The sequence below is a fragment of the Ammospiza nelsoni genome, chromosome 6 (assembly GCF_027579445.1).
Source record: "Ammospiza nelsoni isolate bAmmNel1 chromosome 6, bAmmNel1.pri, whole genome shotgun sequence".
NCBI lineage: Eukaryota > Metazoa > Chordata > Aves > Passeriformes > Passerellidae > Ammospiza > Ammospiza nelsoni.
The window spans coordinates 42,857,616-42,875,589 of record NC_080638.1 but is presented as its reverse complement, the minus strand read 5'-3'; the positions used below and the strand labels follow the sequence as shown (position 1 = coordinate 42,875,589).

The 17,974-nt window shown below is 45.3% G+C and overlaps 1 protein-coding gene across 1 annotated transcript; it reads left to right on the top strand.

Annotated features, from left to right (window-relative positions):
- The first annotated feature begins 175 nt into the window (after nucleotides 1-175).
- Nucleotides 176-15,542, top strand: TMED8 (transmembrane p24 trafficking protein family member 8). The gene is made up of 6 exons (XM_059474310.1): nucleotides 176-264; nucleotides 1,258-1,336; nucleotides 3,640-3,769; nucleotides 4,677-4,815; nucleotides 5,081-5,380; nucleotides 6,509-15,542. Exons 1-6 carry the CDS (start codon nucleotides 186-188, stop codon nucleotides 6,724-6,726), a joined length of 945 nt encoding a protein of 314 aa, XP_059330293.1. The 5' UTR covers nucleotides 176-185; the 3' UTR covers nucleotides 6,727-15,542.
- The last annotated feature ends 2,432 nt before the right edge of the window (nucleotides 15,543-17,974 follow it).

Genomic DNA, 17,974 nt, shown 5'->3' with positions numbered 1-17,974 from the left:
TGAATGTTGATTGGCTGCGTTGTCGAGAGGGGAGGCTGAGGGATGAGCACCGCAGCGCCACCATCTCCCCGCGGCCCGGCTCTCACGCACCCGCTCGGGTGTTTCCGTCCCCCGCGCTCGGGTGTTTCCGGCCGCCCCTCTCCGGCCGCGCTCGGGTGTTTCCGGTCTCCCGCCGAACCGTGCCCATGTCGGACGCGCTCTCCGCCGCCGCCGGCTGCCGCTGCGAGACCCCGGCCGGCGACACCGCGCCCCGGGGCCCCGCAGGTACGGGCCGGGCAGGGCAGGGTAAGGTAGGGCAGGGCAGGGAAGGGGGCTGCCCGGCGGCGCGTGTTTGCCGGGCTAACTAACACGGAGCCGACTGTCCCCCGTCTTACGGGGAGAGTTTCCCCTCCGTGGTGGGTTCGCCCGTTTCTGCCGGCGGAGCCGTGCAGGAGCGGCAGCTCCTCCGTGCGGGGGCAGCGCGGTCCCGCTGCGGGCTCTGCGCCGCTCCCCTGCCGCCCGGGCACCCGGAGCTGCAGCAGGGGCTCCTCCCGGTGCAGCGGCCAGAGCGAGCGCTGATGGAGGTCGGTGCTGTCCCCGGGGACAGGGCCCGTGTAGCCGGGCTGTGCTGCGTGCCCCCGGGCTGGAGCCGGCTCCTTCCTGCCCTGACTCCTGCGAATGGCCAGCAGCGGCTCCGAGGGGCATCAGCAACCTGCAGAAGCTGGAACTTGTCCGTGTCCTGTTCACTGTCTCAGCGCCATCGGAGAGCAGGGCTGGGGATGCCCTGTGTACCGCAGTCGTATGGGACAGAGCTTTTCCCGACCAAGGGGACTCGGGGAAGAGCAGGAGCCACGGTCCTTTTAGCCCCGACCTAGGAATTTCCATCTCGTCGGTGCCCTTTGAGAACTGCTGCACGATCGCTTTTTCCAGGGCTTTGTCAGCTCAGCTTTACATGATGAAATTTGGCCTTGTTCTGTCCTTCTAAAGCTAGGATTATTAGCTCCTGAATGAGCCCTGCTTCTGAGAATGGCTTTACATCAAAAACATGCGAAGGTTTTTGTTTTCCCTTTCCTAGGGTTGAGGCCATTAAAAATCTTTGCTCCACAAGGTTCTAGATACAGCTCATATCACGAAAAACTGGTTGGCTCAGGTCTTTGTTCCACAGCTGTGTGACCTTGCCAGTGTCTGAGTGCTGGCTGCAGGTTTTTTTTCCTGTTAGTGTACTATAAACACCAACATTTATTTCACCTTCTCTTGCTATATTCTGTTTGTTGCTAGAAAATGAAGACACAGCCCAAAAGCCAGAGCCTGCAGATCAGCTAGTTGATTCTTTGGAGTCCAGTACTTCACAGAGCGGGTAGGAAAACCTTTTTGTGTGTTGTGGCCCACATGCATGACAGTCTGTTTCACTCCTGTGACCTCTTCTGTATGGCAGTTTGTTCTGTGCAGGTAAAAAGAAGGGCTTGGAGACTGAATTGTCTGCTTTGGGACAGTATATACCAGAATCAGTATGGGAGAGCCTGTTCTTACAGGCTTTAAGGTTGTTTTAAAGCTTGTGAAATGTAGTTCATGGCTCAGCTATTCAAATCACAGAGTCATTCAGCTTGAAATGAACCCTGTGTGGTTTTATAATCCATTGTAACAGCTAGTACATTTTCAGGGGGAAATTTTCTATATCCTATCTGGAGCATAATTTAATAATTGAGCATGCCTGCTGTCTGTAAATCTGGCAGAAGCTGTACAAGAAAATACCTTTTGCTATTTTCTTGACAACATTTTGGCTTTTTTCTTCATTGTTTGCTTTTTGTGTCTCTCCATTAATCCTGCTGATCTTAACCCTGTTATCAGATGTTTGGCTTGTTGGTACCAGCTGGGCATGTCGTGTTTGTGGCCAAGTAATTTAATTGGCTACAAGCATTAACACTATGCAGTGCAGTTTCATTTGCCATTTTACATTTGTTGCACAGGATACAATTTCAGAAATGTGTGAGTTAATTACAGTAGGTAAAGCACAGCTTCATCAAAAAAATGCAAAAATCCAGGAAAAAAAGAACCCACATCAAACCACCCTTCTTACCAAAACAACATTTTGATGCCATCTTGTTTTGATGCTGCTGACATCTCTATCAGACTTCCTGACTATAAATGAGTTCTTCCATCTTTTTATTATATCCTCTAATTTTCTTTAAAGAGATTAATACAGACCAGGAGCAAAATAGCCAAAGCAGATGATAGATACTTGTGGACATCACCTATTAAATTTGTCTTAATGTAGATCTTTTTTGAAAGGGATGGGGATGGTGCAAAAGGTTTGTGTGAGAAGGAATCAGCTGTACTGTGTCTTTGTAAGTCTGCCTGTAAAGCTGTGTAGCTCTTTCTAATCTTTCAGTGAGACTCTTAGGTCTCAATGATATGTATCTAGAGGAAAAAATTCCCAGCCTGTAGGCTCCTGTGTTGATGGAGAGCTTTTAGAGCAGATGTGTGCACCTATGGTAGCAAATAACCAGATAGCCCATCTATGTGTGTTCATGCAGCAGCTAAACTGAAATGCAAATAGGCTGGAAAACAATAGCGTAGAAGTACAAGAATTCTTCCTTTAAAAAATTGTTCTCACTGAGTATCCTTCTTATCTCATCCACCTGCTGCCATTTTGTGAACCTGCTATTCATCTTGAGTTGTTCTTACAGACCTTCTGGTCTATCACACCAGTTGTAGGAAAGCAAATCACACTGTTGAGAGAATATAAGTAAAAAATGGCTTTGTTTCTGGATAAAGTCTGTAGTGCTGTAGGAATAACAATCTGAAAACAAAAACCACATTTGCCCTGTTCAAGTCTTCTCTGTGGATGCAGAATGTGTCAGGACACTCTTCTGGCATCTGAGTTCATTTAGGATTATAAGTCTACCTATAGACAACATGCAGCAATTTTAAAAATATAATTTAGAAGAAAACCCTCAACAGAGAATAAATGCCAGAGATGTTTCCTGTCTTGCCCATTCTTTTCCTGCTGTGTACCATTTTTATTCTTTTAGCATGTCCATTTTCTTTTGTTACAGTGCAGTACTCAGACCTCTTTGCTTAAGTTGTTGTGCTGCCCATTGTATGTCTTACTGCTTGCTTATCTGTGGGGTGTGTTTGGACATGGCAGAGCGACACTTGGGTGCTCCCTGTATCTGTTGGGATTGCCAGTAGGAAAGGCATAACGGGCCACTTAAATAGATGGCATTCTCAGGATGGCTGTCAAAATTGTTCTGAATTCTTTCACTGATCCAGTTGACCTCTGAGGCAGTATGCAAATGCCATGCAGTAGCTGGCATAGAAGTTGTCCTTTCTTGGGCAGAAAAGTTGCTACTGATGTCTGTCCTTAGTGTAGTGTTGGTGAGCCAACATGCTTTGGGGTGAGTGCAGTGGATTTCTGCCATCTAAAGGATGGTAAATATGGAGTATCCCACAGAAGTTGCTCCCCCTGGCTCACATGGAAAGTAATCATGCAGATATGGCAGGATTGGGGTGGGCAGGGGTTCTTTGTCCAGTTGGCAGGTGCTACCACAGAAGCTTGTTCCTTCAGCTCATTTGAATTTGAGTTCCAGAGCAGTGATTCCTCTGCTGGCTGTGCCCTGGGTGCAAGTGCTGAATTGTACTGCTCTCTTCCTCCAAAAGGTCTCAGGCTGGGGTGCACCTGAGTGCCGACACAACAGAGCATTCCAAGGAAGAAATTGGCACTCTGGGGGACCAGAACGTGGCTGTGCTAGAAGAGAAGCTGCCTGACCAAATCAAATCTCTCAGAAAGGTAGATGGATGTTTCTTGTGTCTGAGAATGAAGACAGAAGTGCAGCAGCAATTCTCCTACTCTACTACTGTGCTTGCCACTGTGGGACTGAGGTTCTAAGGGTTGTGTTAAGATAAAAGTAATATTAACATAGATTCAGTTATGTTTTTTCCTGTACATTAGTGGCAGATAAATGGTATCAGTCTAATTGGCAAAATCCCTCTTGTGTCTTCAGCTAGTTCTTGCTTCCTTGCTCACCGAGGCTTCAAGGTAATTGTCACCTTCTGCTCTTACCTGGTGCTTCTGGAAATTCCATTCTTGTGGATTTATGCAAGAGGGAACTGAAATCCCTTGTTTCTTATTGTGAGCAGCAAATTTGTTTGCCCTACAGATAGAGTCAGAGAAACCTGTACAAGTGACACTGAGTTCAGGACCTGTGAGTTTGCATATGTGAGAAGAGAGTGAACCAGCTGGATTTGTAACTAGGATGCAGCAATGGCAGTTTGATTGTGGCTGCAGTCTAGATGCACACAGAGCTGAAAGGCTCTCCCTAGAGAGATTGTTTGATGCGAATTTTTTCCAAGAATAGTTGGCTAAATCTATAAGGCTGCTGCTTTGTTGAGAGGTGACAATTAACTCTGATGCAAGTGCAAAAAAGTGCCTGCCCAGGACTCCCTGGGAGACCAAGGGAAGTGAAATTTGTGCCACTGATGCAGCATTTGACTTCAAAGTTCATGACTTTGGTGCAGTGGGTGAAACAAATGCTGAGAGGTGTCTCAGAGCTAGCCTACATTAATAATAGAAGCTTCTGCAGGTCTGACTTATTTTCATAAAGAAGCCTGAGTTACTAATGAGTTGTTTCAAATCTAGGCAGAGACTTTTTAACAGGGTGGTCTTTGTGACAATGTTTTTTATGTGCTTTGTGCAGGAAGCTGTTCGATTAAGCAGCTACCATGTACCTCAGGGAGTAGGGGATATAGTCATGATTCAGTCAGATCACACTGGTGCTGTGGATATCCTTTCAGCTGAGCTAGAGACTGCAGACCTACTTGGGGAGCAGAGGAAAGGTGAGTCCTGAAGGCAGAACTTCTGTTTGGGTATTTTTTAAGTGCCTGCCCTGACTAGAAGAGCAGAGACTATCCTGGAGATACTTGTAAATCCTGCTGGAAATTTGGGCTCCTGGCTAGTGAGTGGAAAAACTTCACATCTGGGGCTTTTGGGAGCAGGCTCCAGAATGCAGGCCCCTTGCCAGAAATAGCTTCACTGTTTTCAGGTAATAGTTTGTCAGTGGTGAAAAGTGATGTAAACCTGTGAACTTCTCCCTTGTCTCAGCTCTGCCTCCACCTCTGGCTGCACCCACCATGTGGACCACTGAGAAGATGAAGGAATTCAAAGCCAAGATGGGGAAGGAGAAGAATGGCCGGATGGTGGTGAAGCGCGGCGAGGTGGTGACAGTCCGAGTGCCAACCCATCCTGATGGGAAATGCATTTGCTGGGAGTTTGCTACGGATGACTACGACATTGGGTTTGGAGTCTATTTTGACTGGACCACAGTTACTAGCACTGCCATTACTGTTCAGGTCAGTGAATCCAGTGATGAGGAGGATGAAGATGAGGATGAGGAAATTGAAGGTTAGTGCAGATCTTACAAAGGTTAATTGTAAGTGTTGCTGTTGCCATGCTGCTGAGTGTATCTGTGAGATGCTACAATTTCCATCTACTTTGTTTAGTCAGCCCATTTGCTATCTCTGCAGCCTACTGAGTTCTTGGTTAGAGTGATAAGAAAGCATTTGGCCCTTCCTGCTTCAGCATATGTCAATGGCTGTCCTCTCCAAGAGCATTCTTAAAATTGAACACATGGAAAAATAAAACCAGAATTCGCTCAGTGAATTTCTAGATGTTAAAAAGGTTAAAGTCTGAAATTTTAACCCAACTGTTTTTGTTAGATTCTCAGACTGAGAAATTTCTGGTGGTGAGTGGAGGCAAGAAGATTTTGTTTTGGGGTGTTGGTTTTTTTGGGGTTTTGTTTGTTTGAGTTTTTGATTTTTGTTTGTTTGGGTTTTTTGTTTTGGGTTTTGCTGTGTTTTGGGGGGGGGTTGGTGTTTTTTGTTGTTGTTTGTTTGGAGGGATTTCTTGTTTTTTGTTTTTTTTCTTGTTTTCTTTTTTCTCCATTACATCAGCAGCTCCTTCTGTCTGTATTTGAAATGTTTGCTACCTATGTCACTGTACTTGGGAAACACACAGTAACGTTGCCTGTTCTGTGGCTTGAGTGTATGTGTGACCAGTGTAGCCTGGGAGGTTCGTGTCTGAATTTTGCAGACCCTGTAGGCAGGGGTAGGTTCCTTTATGAGGAATTCTCATAAGGAATTGAACTGAGAACATACACACTATGAGGTAACAGCTAAGAGCTTTCCTGCCTCTCTTTGCTTCAAGTCTATATCACAGGACTGCTGTTGCCTGTATGAAAGCAGTAAAGTGTCTAAGCTAAAAAAGAGAGGAGATTGGGCTGGTGGGCTAGTAAATACTGTCCCATCAGTATTCCCAAGAGAACTGGTTCTTGGTATGACCTTTGTAATAATAAGGAAGGCTGGACTTTGTGGGAATTATTTGCAGAAAGGTCGGAGGAGATGCTCTGGGTAATGCTATCACCGTTAGCCTTCCATATAGCTGCATGTCTGTGTTGTGTTCTGGTCTTGTTGGTCTTTTTCTGGATCATGAGGTGGTTCTGCCCTACTTACTTGTCTCCTCTCTGCCATTCAGGACTGTCCCCTGTGGGTGATGTGGAGCGGGGTTCCAAGAGCTACCTGCGGAACCGCTATGGAGAGGTGATGCCCGTGTACCGCAGGAACAGCCATCGCGAGGTACAGGCAGGCAGCCACGAGTACCCGGGCGAGGGCATCTACCTGCTGAAGTTTGATAACTCCTACTCTCTGCTCCGCAATAAGACACTGTTCTTTCACGTCTACTACACTAGCTGAAGAAGAGGGAAGGGGCAAGGATGGCAGGCAGGTGATGGTGAGTGTAGCAGGCTGCCACCCAGCCCTGGTACTGCCTGACGGGCACTGCTGCGTGACAGAACCACGGCGCAGTTCTGCCAGCTCTCCTTTGGACACGAACTGGTTTCTCCTCACATCCTTCTTCCCCACTGTCTCAGGGGACAAAGGTAGTTGTGGCTGCCTGGTTGTTCCCAGGCAGCTGCTCTTTCTCTAGAACTTTGGGAGGTCTGCTCCATGCAGGCATTGGGCTGGGCCTTCAAGTCAATACTGGCAATTGCCCAGAAGCCACATTCAGGAGGTTGTGGTTCTGATCTGTTGTGCTGGTACAAAATGAAGTGAAAATAATGTTACTGTTTTGTGAATAACTTTTCCAACTCACCTGCTGCATCTGCATCGCTAGAGGGCAGCTGTTGACTTCAGTGAGCCAGAAGCACAGCTGGCTTGTCACTTAGCCAGGGTAACCCATCACCTACCATAGCTACAGTCACCAGCAGTCGGTGCTTCCTTCACTCACACGAGTGGCTGGGAGTGCAGCTGGCCAGCAGCACCCCATGCTGCAGTGGCTTGGCAGTGCTGCAACAGGTGGGCCCCAAATAGCAGTCACAGCTCATGTTTGGACAGGGGGTGGGAGCAGGGTGCACCCCTCATAGTCCATAGGAAGGCTTTTCTACAGATTAAGAATTGAATGTTATATCTGTTGATTGTAGGGATATATAGATGCTTAAAACCTCAGTGATTACCAGAAGTTTTTTCTGTAATCCAGATGTGAAGCAGAGGACGTTACTTACTACCATGCTGAATGAATACAAAATGGTTGGAATACAACCAATAAATATACAGGAAATGTTCCTTAGTAGCAGGATGTTGGTTCAGTGGTATTGCAACCATATGTAGCAAGGAAAAGGCTCCCAGAGCAATGCAGTTTGTCAGCTGCTATTGCTGTTGCAAAGGTACTGTTAGGAAGCTCCTTGGCATGTTTTGGTGACTAGTGATGGTATTAGTTACCACCTTCTGCTTAAGTAACGGCTGAGTTAAAAAGGAGAAGTTAATCCATCAGAGATGAATTTTAAAACATGCTTATTTGTAACTGTTGTTTATTTTAATACTTTTAACTTGAAATCGTTCTCTTTTCTAAGAATACTGCTGTATTTGCATTTTGATATCTCTTTGCAGAGACACAAAATTACTTTCCATGGTGATACTAGAAAAGTTCTGAGTTTTATTTTTAAATTCTCCAGGTAAAGCACCTCTACTTGGTCCATTCCTTCTATTGAGAGGAAATGATGGACAGAATTATTTGGGGTAGTTAAAGCCAAAGATTTTGCTCTCATAGGAGGGCTGCCTATTTCCTATTAAGGGTATATTGTAATGCTGTACAATTTGCTCTATATTCAAGCTTACTTTGAAGTATATCTGCTTACTGATTCGCTGCTCCAGAGCACTTAGTAGGTCAAAATGGTAAGAGAGGAAGCAGTCACTTTACAATAGAGCAGCCCAAGCTGGGAACAGGAGGAGTGGAAATTGGAAGAGCCCTACTTTGAGCACAGTGGCTTTCTGGGGGAGTGGGCAAGGAGCAGAGTTGCTGCTGCTTTGGGCCCTGAGAAGGGGAGAAAACAGCCACCTATCTCAGAGAGTGTATTCACCAGGGTGGGGGGGGAGCTGCAGAGCTGCTTTATTCAAGCAGGTTGAGCACAGGGAGACAGAACAGTAGGGCTTGGTATCTGTCAGAGCAAGTGCTCTTTCAGGTAGCAGCTTGGAGAGGGCTATTCCTTCCTTTAACCTCTCATGGATGAAATGAAGAACCATCCTGTGGCCTTTCTACAGCACTTGAATCAGGCCTGAGCAATTTAGCTAAGGTGTTTGGGTTTTTTCATCCTTTGTCTATCAAGTTCCTAGATAATGCTGATGGAGTGACACTCTTCACTTCTAACAGAGAAGCAGTAGTATGTTTGCTGATAGAAAACATCAATTTACAACATTTCATAGTTGATGTGTTTTGTATAGACTAGGGAATGAGAGGTTGGAGAGCAGCACTGCAGAAAGGGACCAGGAGCTTCTGGTTGATGGCAAGTTGAACCTGAGCCAGCAGTGCCCTGGCAGCCAGGAGGGCCAGCCCTGCCCTGGGGTGCATCAGGCACAGCATCAGCAGCCAGGCAAGGCAGGGGATTGTCCTGCTCTGCTCTGGGGCAGCCTCACCTCCAGGGCTGGGGGCAGTTTTGGGTGCCACAATATACAAAAGACATTAAGCCATTAAAGACCATCCAAAGGAGAGCCCCAAGGATGGTGAAGGATCTGGAGGGGAAGCCATAGGAGGAGTCGCTGAGATCACTTGGTCTCAGCCACTTTCCAGTTCAGACTGGAAAAGAGGAGACTGAGGGGAGACCTCATTGCAGTTACAGCTTCCTCATGAGAGGCAGGCACTGATCTCTTCAATCTTGTGACCAGTGACAGGACTCAAGGAAGTGGCCTGAAGCTGAGTCAGGGGAGGTTTAGGGTGGGTCTATGGAAAACGTTTTTCACGCAGATGGTGGTTGAGCACTGGAACAGGCTCCCCAGGGAAGTGATCACAGCACCAAGCCTGACAGAGCTCAAGGAGTGTTTGGACAACACTCTCAAGCACATGTTCTGATTGTTGGGGTGTCCTGAGAGAGGAGCTGGACTCCATGATCGTGATGGACCTCTTCCAACTCAACATACTCTATGATTCTATGAGCCTTTTGTACCAAGTCACTGGAAAACACCTTAAAACACAGAAAACACTATGGTCCAATGCCAGAAGAAAAGTTGCACATAAAATACAGAAGTTGGTCATGTCCCAGAGTAATAAGATGAGCCACATACATGTGTGGTCAATGCCAGGGTTCTTCAGGCTGTTCTGCAACCTCTGGGAAAACAGGGTGGTGTTGAAACTCAGTGGTGAAGTTCTGCAAGACTGTTGAAGGAAATAAAAAATAGGAATTATATTTTTCTTAGAGGTTTCACTAGGTTGTTCGTTACATTATTTTTTACGTTGTTAATTTGGAAAAAATGCTTTCGTTCATCACTCAATGCTTGTCAGGGAAGTGTTTTTGTAAAAGTGGGTACAATCTATGAACTCCAACTGTGAAATTGTCCAAATTCCAAGTTTATGGAATTTCACTTAGATCCATTACCTAAAAGACTGCATCAGATAGAATCTTACAGTAGAGGATTAGACTAATAATTTTCTTCAAACAGATGATGTAGGAAGTAAAAGATACCAACAACAGGGAAAGGGCAAGTTTATTTAGTAAATTCTTTAACAACACAAGCCAGTCTCTGAAAATAAGGTCAGTACTGGAATTAACTGTCCCAAATTGTCAGGAGATGGGACTGTACTTCTTTTCCAGCTTCAGTGGGTCCTACAACATAGAGGGAGAAGGGTCTGTGTAGCCTTACAAATTATGGTCTATCCATCTGATACACACAATAATTCACATTCAGACAGAAATTTCAGAAATTCTCAAAAATCTTCAGGCTCTTCAGGCCTTTAGACTCAGAAAAATAACTGGTTTTAAGAAATGAGGTCTTTTTCATGGGCTGTTTTATAAAAAGAAACAAACATTTCATTAAAAGCTTACTGAAACTGTCATTGCTAATGAAATCTGAATTATTGAAACCTCTAGAAACACTCTAAACACAGTAACAGTTTCATTGTATTTTGGACAACTCTTCATAGCCATATAGTAAAGTATTTCCTTAAAAAGCTGATAACCACGTCCAGCAGTAGCAGTTGAGTATTATGAAGGCACTTCTGCAGCTCAGGCCACCTGAGTTACTAATCACATTCTGCAATTGACAGTATCCTTTCATAATTTCATAACATCCCTTCTGGTTTAAAGGAGAGTTGAGTTAAAAAAGCAAATCATAAGCAAATATGTTTGGGATTTTACTCCCCCACCCTTTTTAAAGTATTGGTTTGTGAGTAACAAAAGTTGCTGATTAAAAATGTAACAAAGAGATTAATGAAGCATCCATCAGAAGGCAGGCATCAGTCCTGTCAGTCAGCTCACACACATATGGTACAAAATACTGGACAGACAAGGCCTGTGCAGCAGGGCTGTGCCAGGACCATCAGACAGGATGGTGACACGGCTGCAGCATGCGGCTCCTGCAGTGTATGGAGTACAGTACACCTGGGCTCAGGGAGCACTGCATGCAGCAGGAACTGGAGCATGCCCAGCTCTCCCCACATGTTCTAAAGGCTGCTCTCATCCCCCACTCAGGTCAGTGCTGTGATCCAGGTGTAATCCATCTCCTGCACACACACAGCAACACAGGTACAGCAGCCCAGCACGTGTAGCCTGTCTCCCACACAACCCTGCAGGTACAGCAGCCTGGTCTAGTTGAAGGTGTCCCTGCCTAAGGGAAAGGAGTTGGAACTGAATGATATATAAGGTCCTCTTCCAATCCAAACCATTCTATGGTTTTGTGAGTAAATGTGACAATAATTTAACAAGACATGATGGCAAGGTATACTTAGCTGTTCACTGCAGAGAGGACAGGGTCAGACAAACTGTCAGGCAGACCCTCTGCTGAGTCATGAGGTTCAGAAAGGACCTACTTATTTTTTAAACTCCTTTCTTAAGGGAAATTTAGGTGTGTCTGGATCCAGACTTAGTCCCAGACTTGGCCAGCAATTTACATCTAAAGGATTATGTGCACAGTCAATCTTGTATCTCAGCTGAGATTTCAGTTTTGTATGCTATTAAGCACTTGGTGAGAATTCCTGAGCAAGGGATCTCAGCCTCAAGAAGTTAACTCACCCTAGTTGAGTGGAGATGCTGGGGTACAGCCTTCTGCCATGCAGGAGAGGGTAAAGAGGCCCTGGACTGTCCACTACTTAGAGTAATATGATTGACTTACAGTCATATTTCCATATAGGCTGTATTCTGGTTTTCCTTGTGCCCAACTGGCCCTAAGCTGATGAGCAAGACTTAATGGCCCTTAACTATTGTGTTCTTATCTGTCTTCTCAGAGTCCAGCTTAAGCCAGATACAGTCCTCCTGCCCACCACTGGTGGCTGGCTATTGCTCAGGCAGAAGTGGGAGGGGAGAGCACACTGTCACCTGAGGCACTAAAGAGAAGAAGATGGAATAAACCCTTCAGTGTGACCACAATGTCAGCATTGTTGGTCCTTGGATGTGAGATCTGCAGAACCCTCTGTGTGTGTGCTGGTTAACATGTGATGTACTATTTGGCACCTACTCCACCTTCTAATTAGGATTTATTTCTGTTGAAGGGAACTCTGACCTGTATGTACACGAGATATTCCAGAATTATGGATCCTCAGCTGCACAGCTTGTTGCATGCTAGTGGGTTATCTCCATTTAAAAATATACTGTGGTTTTGATCACAAAACCTGCCTTACAACCAGTTTTGATCACTTCCTGACACATAGATAGTATGTCCCAGTTTTCAAGCCATTAGTTAATGGTTTTTGTTAAGATAAATTGCACTGTAGATGGAAAACCTATATTCAGTTCTTGCTTTCTGAAATGTGGACCAATCTTTAATAAGGCTGGGGTCACTCTTTTGGAACTGTGCCCATCTACCTGGTCTCATTGACTTGAGCCCAAAAGCAGCATTGAAATGTGGAATGTCATCCCAATGAGTATGTGCCCAGCCTGCAAATGCAGCCTGCCCACAGACAGGCCTGCTGCAGTGGAACTGAGAGTATTTGGTGCGTGTTGTTTCACTGCTTATGTTTCCCAGAAGTATCTGATATCTTTTATGAACACAGGATAGTTTTAGGAACATTTGATCTTCAGGAAAGCTTCACAGTTGTACAGGATAATTCCTCTTTTTGTTTATTTTCTTATATTGCCACATTATACAAGTATGTTGTTTCTCAGGTATTCAACTAGCATTCATTATCAAAGTGACAACTTCTTTTTGGAAGGATACACAGTTTTTATTAGTTCTCTGATAAACAGCTTGGCTGTGTGGCTAGTGATTAACAGCAGCCATTCCTGTTCAATATCCAACCCATAGTTGTTTCAAAGAAAAAATCTTGTTTTGCATGTGTATTTTTTCAGTTTGGTATATTTCTTGGATTTGTATTTAATCTTGCTAGCTGGCTTGGGCATTTATGGAAATCCTTCTTATTTAAATAGAGATCTTTGGTATTAGACCTTGGGTCAAAAAAGAAAAATAAAGTTTAAATGCAGCTGCACTTCAGAGAGGGAAATTAATCCTCAGGAAAGGAAAATTTTTTTGTTTCTGTGGAAGGAAGATTTCAAATAGGTTTTTAATATATGTTTCCTTTTCCTCTAAATTGTCTCTCGAAATTCAGAAAGCTAAATCAAGAAAGAAGCTTCTTTTGCATTTTGGGCTTGCTTTTGTGAAAGCACATAATTGTTTTCCATTTTGTTTTGAATATAATTTAGGTCTAAATAAAATTTACATGTTCAGTCAGAGATATATCCTTTAGCAAAGGACCTGTATAAAAATTACCTTGGATAAGTGTTTAGTTATGATAATGGTATTAATCTGCTGGACATTTTTCATGTGAGAGAAGGTAATAAGCTCTCCATTGTTTCCTCTTTTTGCTTTAGGTGTAATGTAGCAGCAGAAGTTTAAAATATATGTGTTTTATTGAGAACAGAGAGTTAAAATTGCTTACATCAAGGACCACTACTGGTACTGCTTACATTTACTCAGACCCTTTGGAGGCCTGTAATGCATGTTCTCAGGAAGGGTTACTGGTGTCAGACACAGGCTTGTAGCAAATTAATGCTTGAGACCCATTTAATATGCACAAACAAGTAAGATGAAAATGTGTTGAGGGGAAGAGCTTAGCTACCCGACTTCAGGTGCTGGGAAAGTCAGGTTACTGTGCACTGAGTCTGGAAGGCAGCCACATGCCTCTCTGTGTGGCTGTACCCAGTCAGCTTATCTCCTTGTACCTGTGTGTGCATGGAACCTCCATCTGTGGCCTGCACTGGGTCAGCTGCTGTGGAGCTGGACCTGCTGAGGTGAATTTGAGGTAAATCTTATTACAGGTCTAGCTGCTGAAAGACTTTGTTGTTCTTGTGGGGAATTAGGGGAGAGAATGAATCCCTAAATGAGTTCACTTTCATCCCCACTGCTTATACTCTTCCTTCTTGTCTCACTACCCCTATAAAAGCCACTCTACAGAGGATTTATCACAAGGTGCCTTAGGAACAAACAGCATGTCTGAAATGAGAACCATAGGTGTCATTAATACAAGAGATTTCTTCTTATTTCACTGCCCATTTGGGTAGGGGATGGTCCTTGCTAAGGTCAGGCAGGGAGAGCCCCTCTAGGCTGTTGCTGGAGATCTAGTCTGTTCATAGACCACCTTGTTGCTGTAAGATTAGTAGTACAATGGTATTTGAATTTCCTGGTGCCATACATTCTTTGCCTTCATATGCTGCTGTCAGATGTCTAGGAACACCAGAGGACTGCTCCTTTTGATATGCTGACACTAAACCCAAGGACCAGAGGAACACTAGATAGACGTAGAAGAGCGTTTCTTATGGCCATTCATCATTTTCTCTAAGAGTGTTGAAATCCAGAGTTGAGAGTGTTGTGTGCTTATGCGTATTGAGTGTGGATGAGAGACCAAAGCAACAAGTTTTTTGTTTAGGGTTTTTTTATATCTACAAGTGTAAAAGAAAAAAGAATTTCTCTTTCTCTCACGTCTGGGAAAATATTGGATGTGACAATATCATATAGATGAATGAGGACTTCACAACTGGCAGAATTAAAAACTGGGAACTGATTATGTTAAATACATTGCTAATTAGACTGTGAAAGAAGGCAGGAGTTTAGCAGGAGTCAAAGTGCTATGGCATTTATCTAAAGAAGTTGATTTTTAGTAAATATCAATTAAGTAAAGTTTTAAAAGGTACATAAAACACCAGACTTCAAATGTATATATTACAAGGAGGAGAGTGTTCTGGGGGGATAGTCCACATTTGCCTGGAGTGAGTCTCTGGCTACTTATTCCCAAACTGTGGTGCTGTTGCAGCTGAAGGTGCATCAGTACAGGTGGATGGTGGATCTGAGTCCCCTTGACTTCTCTGGGTTCCATTCTGGATTTTACATGTTGCTCTCTCAGAATCATCATACATTAAATGTAGCCTTTATTGGGAAGGGAGAGAGGAAGAATTTTCTGATCCATCAGTGAGGGTTATTTGTTTCAAACCCATCTGGATTGGTGAGTCAAATCCCTTGGGCAAGAAGCAGGATGCCAGCCACAAAATTCAGAGCTAAGAAGACCTTGCCAAGTAATGACCTTGATGTTTAGCAGCTATGTTTGGAAATGATAAATAGCTGGAGATGACCACCCTGCAACCTCCAAGATGCCCTGGGAACGGCTCTCCTCAGAGGGAAGCAGGCTGCTTTCCACTCACAGCTCCAAACCATTAGCACTTTCAATGGGGAGCACCCTGTAGCTTGTCATAACTTTTTCAGACCTATGTTCTTGTGAACTGTGATGGTTGTTTGTCAGTCCTTACCTCTGTGATGTGAACATTTTTGATGTCCTGTGATTTCAAAATTGAGTTCTCAGTGCCAGCTGTTTGCTTTCCATGTGCTCACCAAGAGGTGAGTTTAAAATGCTGAAGAGGATATTTTAACAAAATGTGTCACTGGACTCTTTCTGAAGGGCACGTATGAAGGCTATATTTATAGTGTGCTTGCATTCCTTCTACAACTGGTTTGTATTGTTTATATTTGATGTATTGTGGTTGATTTGTAATAATATATTGGAACTTACTCCCTTTAAATAAACTTCACTATGCAACCAAGAATTTTGTCTTCTGTTTAAAGCAACTGAATATCTTGATATGAAAAATTCAACTACAGACCTTCCAACAAAACAAGAATGCAGTTAGTTCTAGGAGCAAAGAAGAAGCAAATATGCAAAATATACTTTGCAATGTACAGGAGATTCTGATGCAAACAAATAGGAAAATGCTCTGTTATCGGCTCATGATGATGATGGTTCCAGCCAGGAAATCTTTTGTCTATTAAAATGACTCACTGGAATATTTTTCTTGAGATTGTACTGAATGCTTGAGGAATTTGAGAGGAACAAGCAAGTAGCCAAGCTCATATAATGGACATAGGTAGAGTCTGAATACTTTACCCTCCAGTTTTTCATACTGGTACTTGTCACCTCCATTTGCAGAGATCCCCTCGCTCCTTTGTTACTTTGGCTTTCAATCTGGAGGATTTAGAAACATCTCTTGATTACCAGGTACTCATTAAATTGTCTACAGAAAAGTGTTTGCCCTTCACAGCTCCTCACAGCTGCTTTGCCCCTCAGCTTTATCATACTACAAAGGTTCTACTTACATGTCCTGAGAGAAGCACTTGCTGGTCAAAATGAGGAATGATGGCTGTAGCAGGAGTCATCTTCTCTCACCTATCTCATTTCAAGTTTGGTAGGACAAATGCTGCAGAGGTTCAATTCTCTGTTCTAGTCCCTTGGAACACTTTTATAAACTAATTGATGGGCAGGAGCAATCATAAACCAAGCTGATCCAAAGGATAGATGATTCTGCCAAGTTAAAGATGTTTCATTGCATTTTAAGACCACCAAAGAGAAACAGTGCTACAGGTACTTTATTATGATGCATTCACAATACATCCTTGTGCTTGGCTTGGGTGTATGGCCAAGAGGAAAATTAAGGAAAACAGTGGGGATGCAGGGCAGTGGTGCAAAATTTCACATTAGTTCTTCCCATCTCTGGAAGTTCCACCCCCACTCTGCCACTCCCCCCTTCTCTAACTTTTGTGCATGGACTGCAGCAGAAACACTTATTATGAGGTGCACTGTGAAGGCCTTGCAGCAGGCTTTGTTGCCTCTGCCAGGGAAGTGGCTCTTCCCTGTTTCAGGTGAATAGGGGGAATATTGTAGTTTGGCCGCTGAAGTCCTGTCACTGCTTTTAGTAGTCCTTGATTACCAACAGCAGTTTTAAGCTTAGCAGAGCTACTCATTGTTATACAGGTGGTATCAGTTACCCAGTGGAGCCTCTGTAGTAACACACACACACACACACACACACACACACATGTAATTACTGTTTAAGGAGTATGTGCCACCATCCTACCTTCAATATGAGCCCTGACTGCAGAGTAAGAGAAGCAAGGTTCATACCTGCTCTTTTTCATGAAGGCTACAAGAAATGTGTACAGATACCATCATTTAGGAATTGGAAAGCAAATTATCCCTCTCTGGAAAGGGTCATGTGGCTTGGGCTCTAGAAATGGTGACTGTCTGGAACACAAGTTCTTTAAGGAGCAGCTGAGGGAGCTGGGGTTGTCTAGGCTGCAGAAGAGAAGCCTCAGGGGAGACTTACCACTCTCTACAACTACCTGAAAGGAGGTTGTAGGCAAGTAGGAATTGGCCTCCTAACCCAGGCAGCCAGTGACAGGACAAGAGGACATAGTCTCAATCTGTGCTAGGGCAGGTTTAGGTTGGACATTAGAAGGAATTTCTTCACAGAAAGGGTGATTATATACTGGAATGGACTGCACGGGGAGGTGGTGGAGTCACCATCCTTGGAGCTGTCTAAGGAAGGACTGGATGTGTAGTGCCCATGTCTAGTTGACATGCTGAAGTTCGGTCACTGGCTCTTCTCGATGATCTCAGAGGTCTTTTCCAACCAAATTAATTCTGTGATTCTACAGAGGCTGATTTGGTACGAGGCAAGGCTGGTCCCGGCTTCGGAGGGCCGGAGCAGCGGGCCCTAGTGCCCTGACCTCCTCCGGCCTTGGCAGGGCTGCCGCCGCCCGGGCCCCTAACGGGGATGGCCGGGCCCCTAACGGGAACGGCCGCGCCCCGGGCGCTCCCACCGCGGGCAGGGCGGGTCCGGCCGGTCCCCTCCGCAGCTGTGGGGCCGGGCCGGGCCGGGGGATGCCGGGGCCGCCCCCGCCGCGCCGCGCTGCTCAAATTGCGGCCCCGGCAGCCCGGGCCGTTCACCAGGGGCCATGCTGCGCGCCCGCCGCCGGGGCTGGCCGGGGCCCGCGGGCAGCGCCCGGCACGGCGGCCTCGCCTTCTACGTGCTGTGGGCTCTGCGGGAGCCGCCGCGGCGGCTCGGCAGGTGCGCCCGGCCCCGCTCCGGCGCTGTGCGGGTGTGGCCGGGCCCTGTCGGGGCTGGGCTCCCCACGGGCCGGGCACCCCCACGCCGTGCTTTGGCCCGCTCTGGAAACGCCGCTGCCCGCGTCGCTGAGCTGC

Bases quoted from the DNA above. Each gene is read 5' to 3' on its own strand.
- TMED8 (XM_059474310.1), top strand. From the start codon at position 186: ATGTCGGACGCGCTCTCCGCCGCCGCCGGCTGCCGCTGCGAGACCCCG. The intron at 1,337-3,639 runs GTAGGAAAACCT...TTCCTCCAAAAG, and splicing joins TCCAGTACTTCACAGAGCGG to GTCTCAGGCTGGGGTGCACC. The intron at 3,770-4,676 runs GTAGATGGATGT...TGCTTTGTGCAG, and splicing joins AAATCAAATCTCTCAGAAAG to GAAGCTGTTCGATTAAGCAG.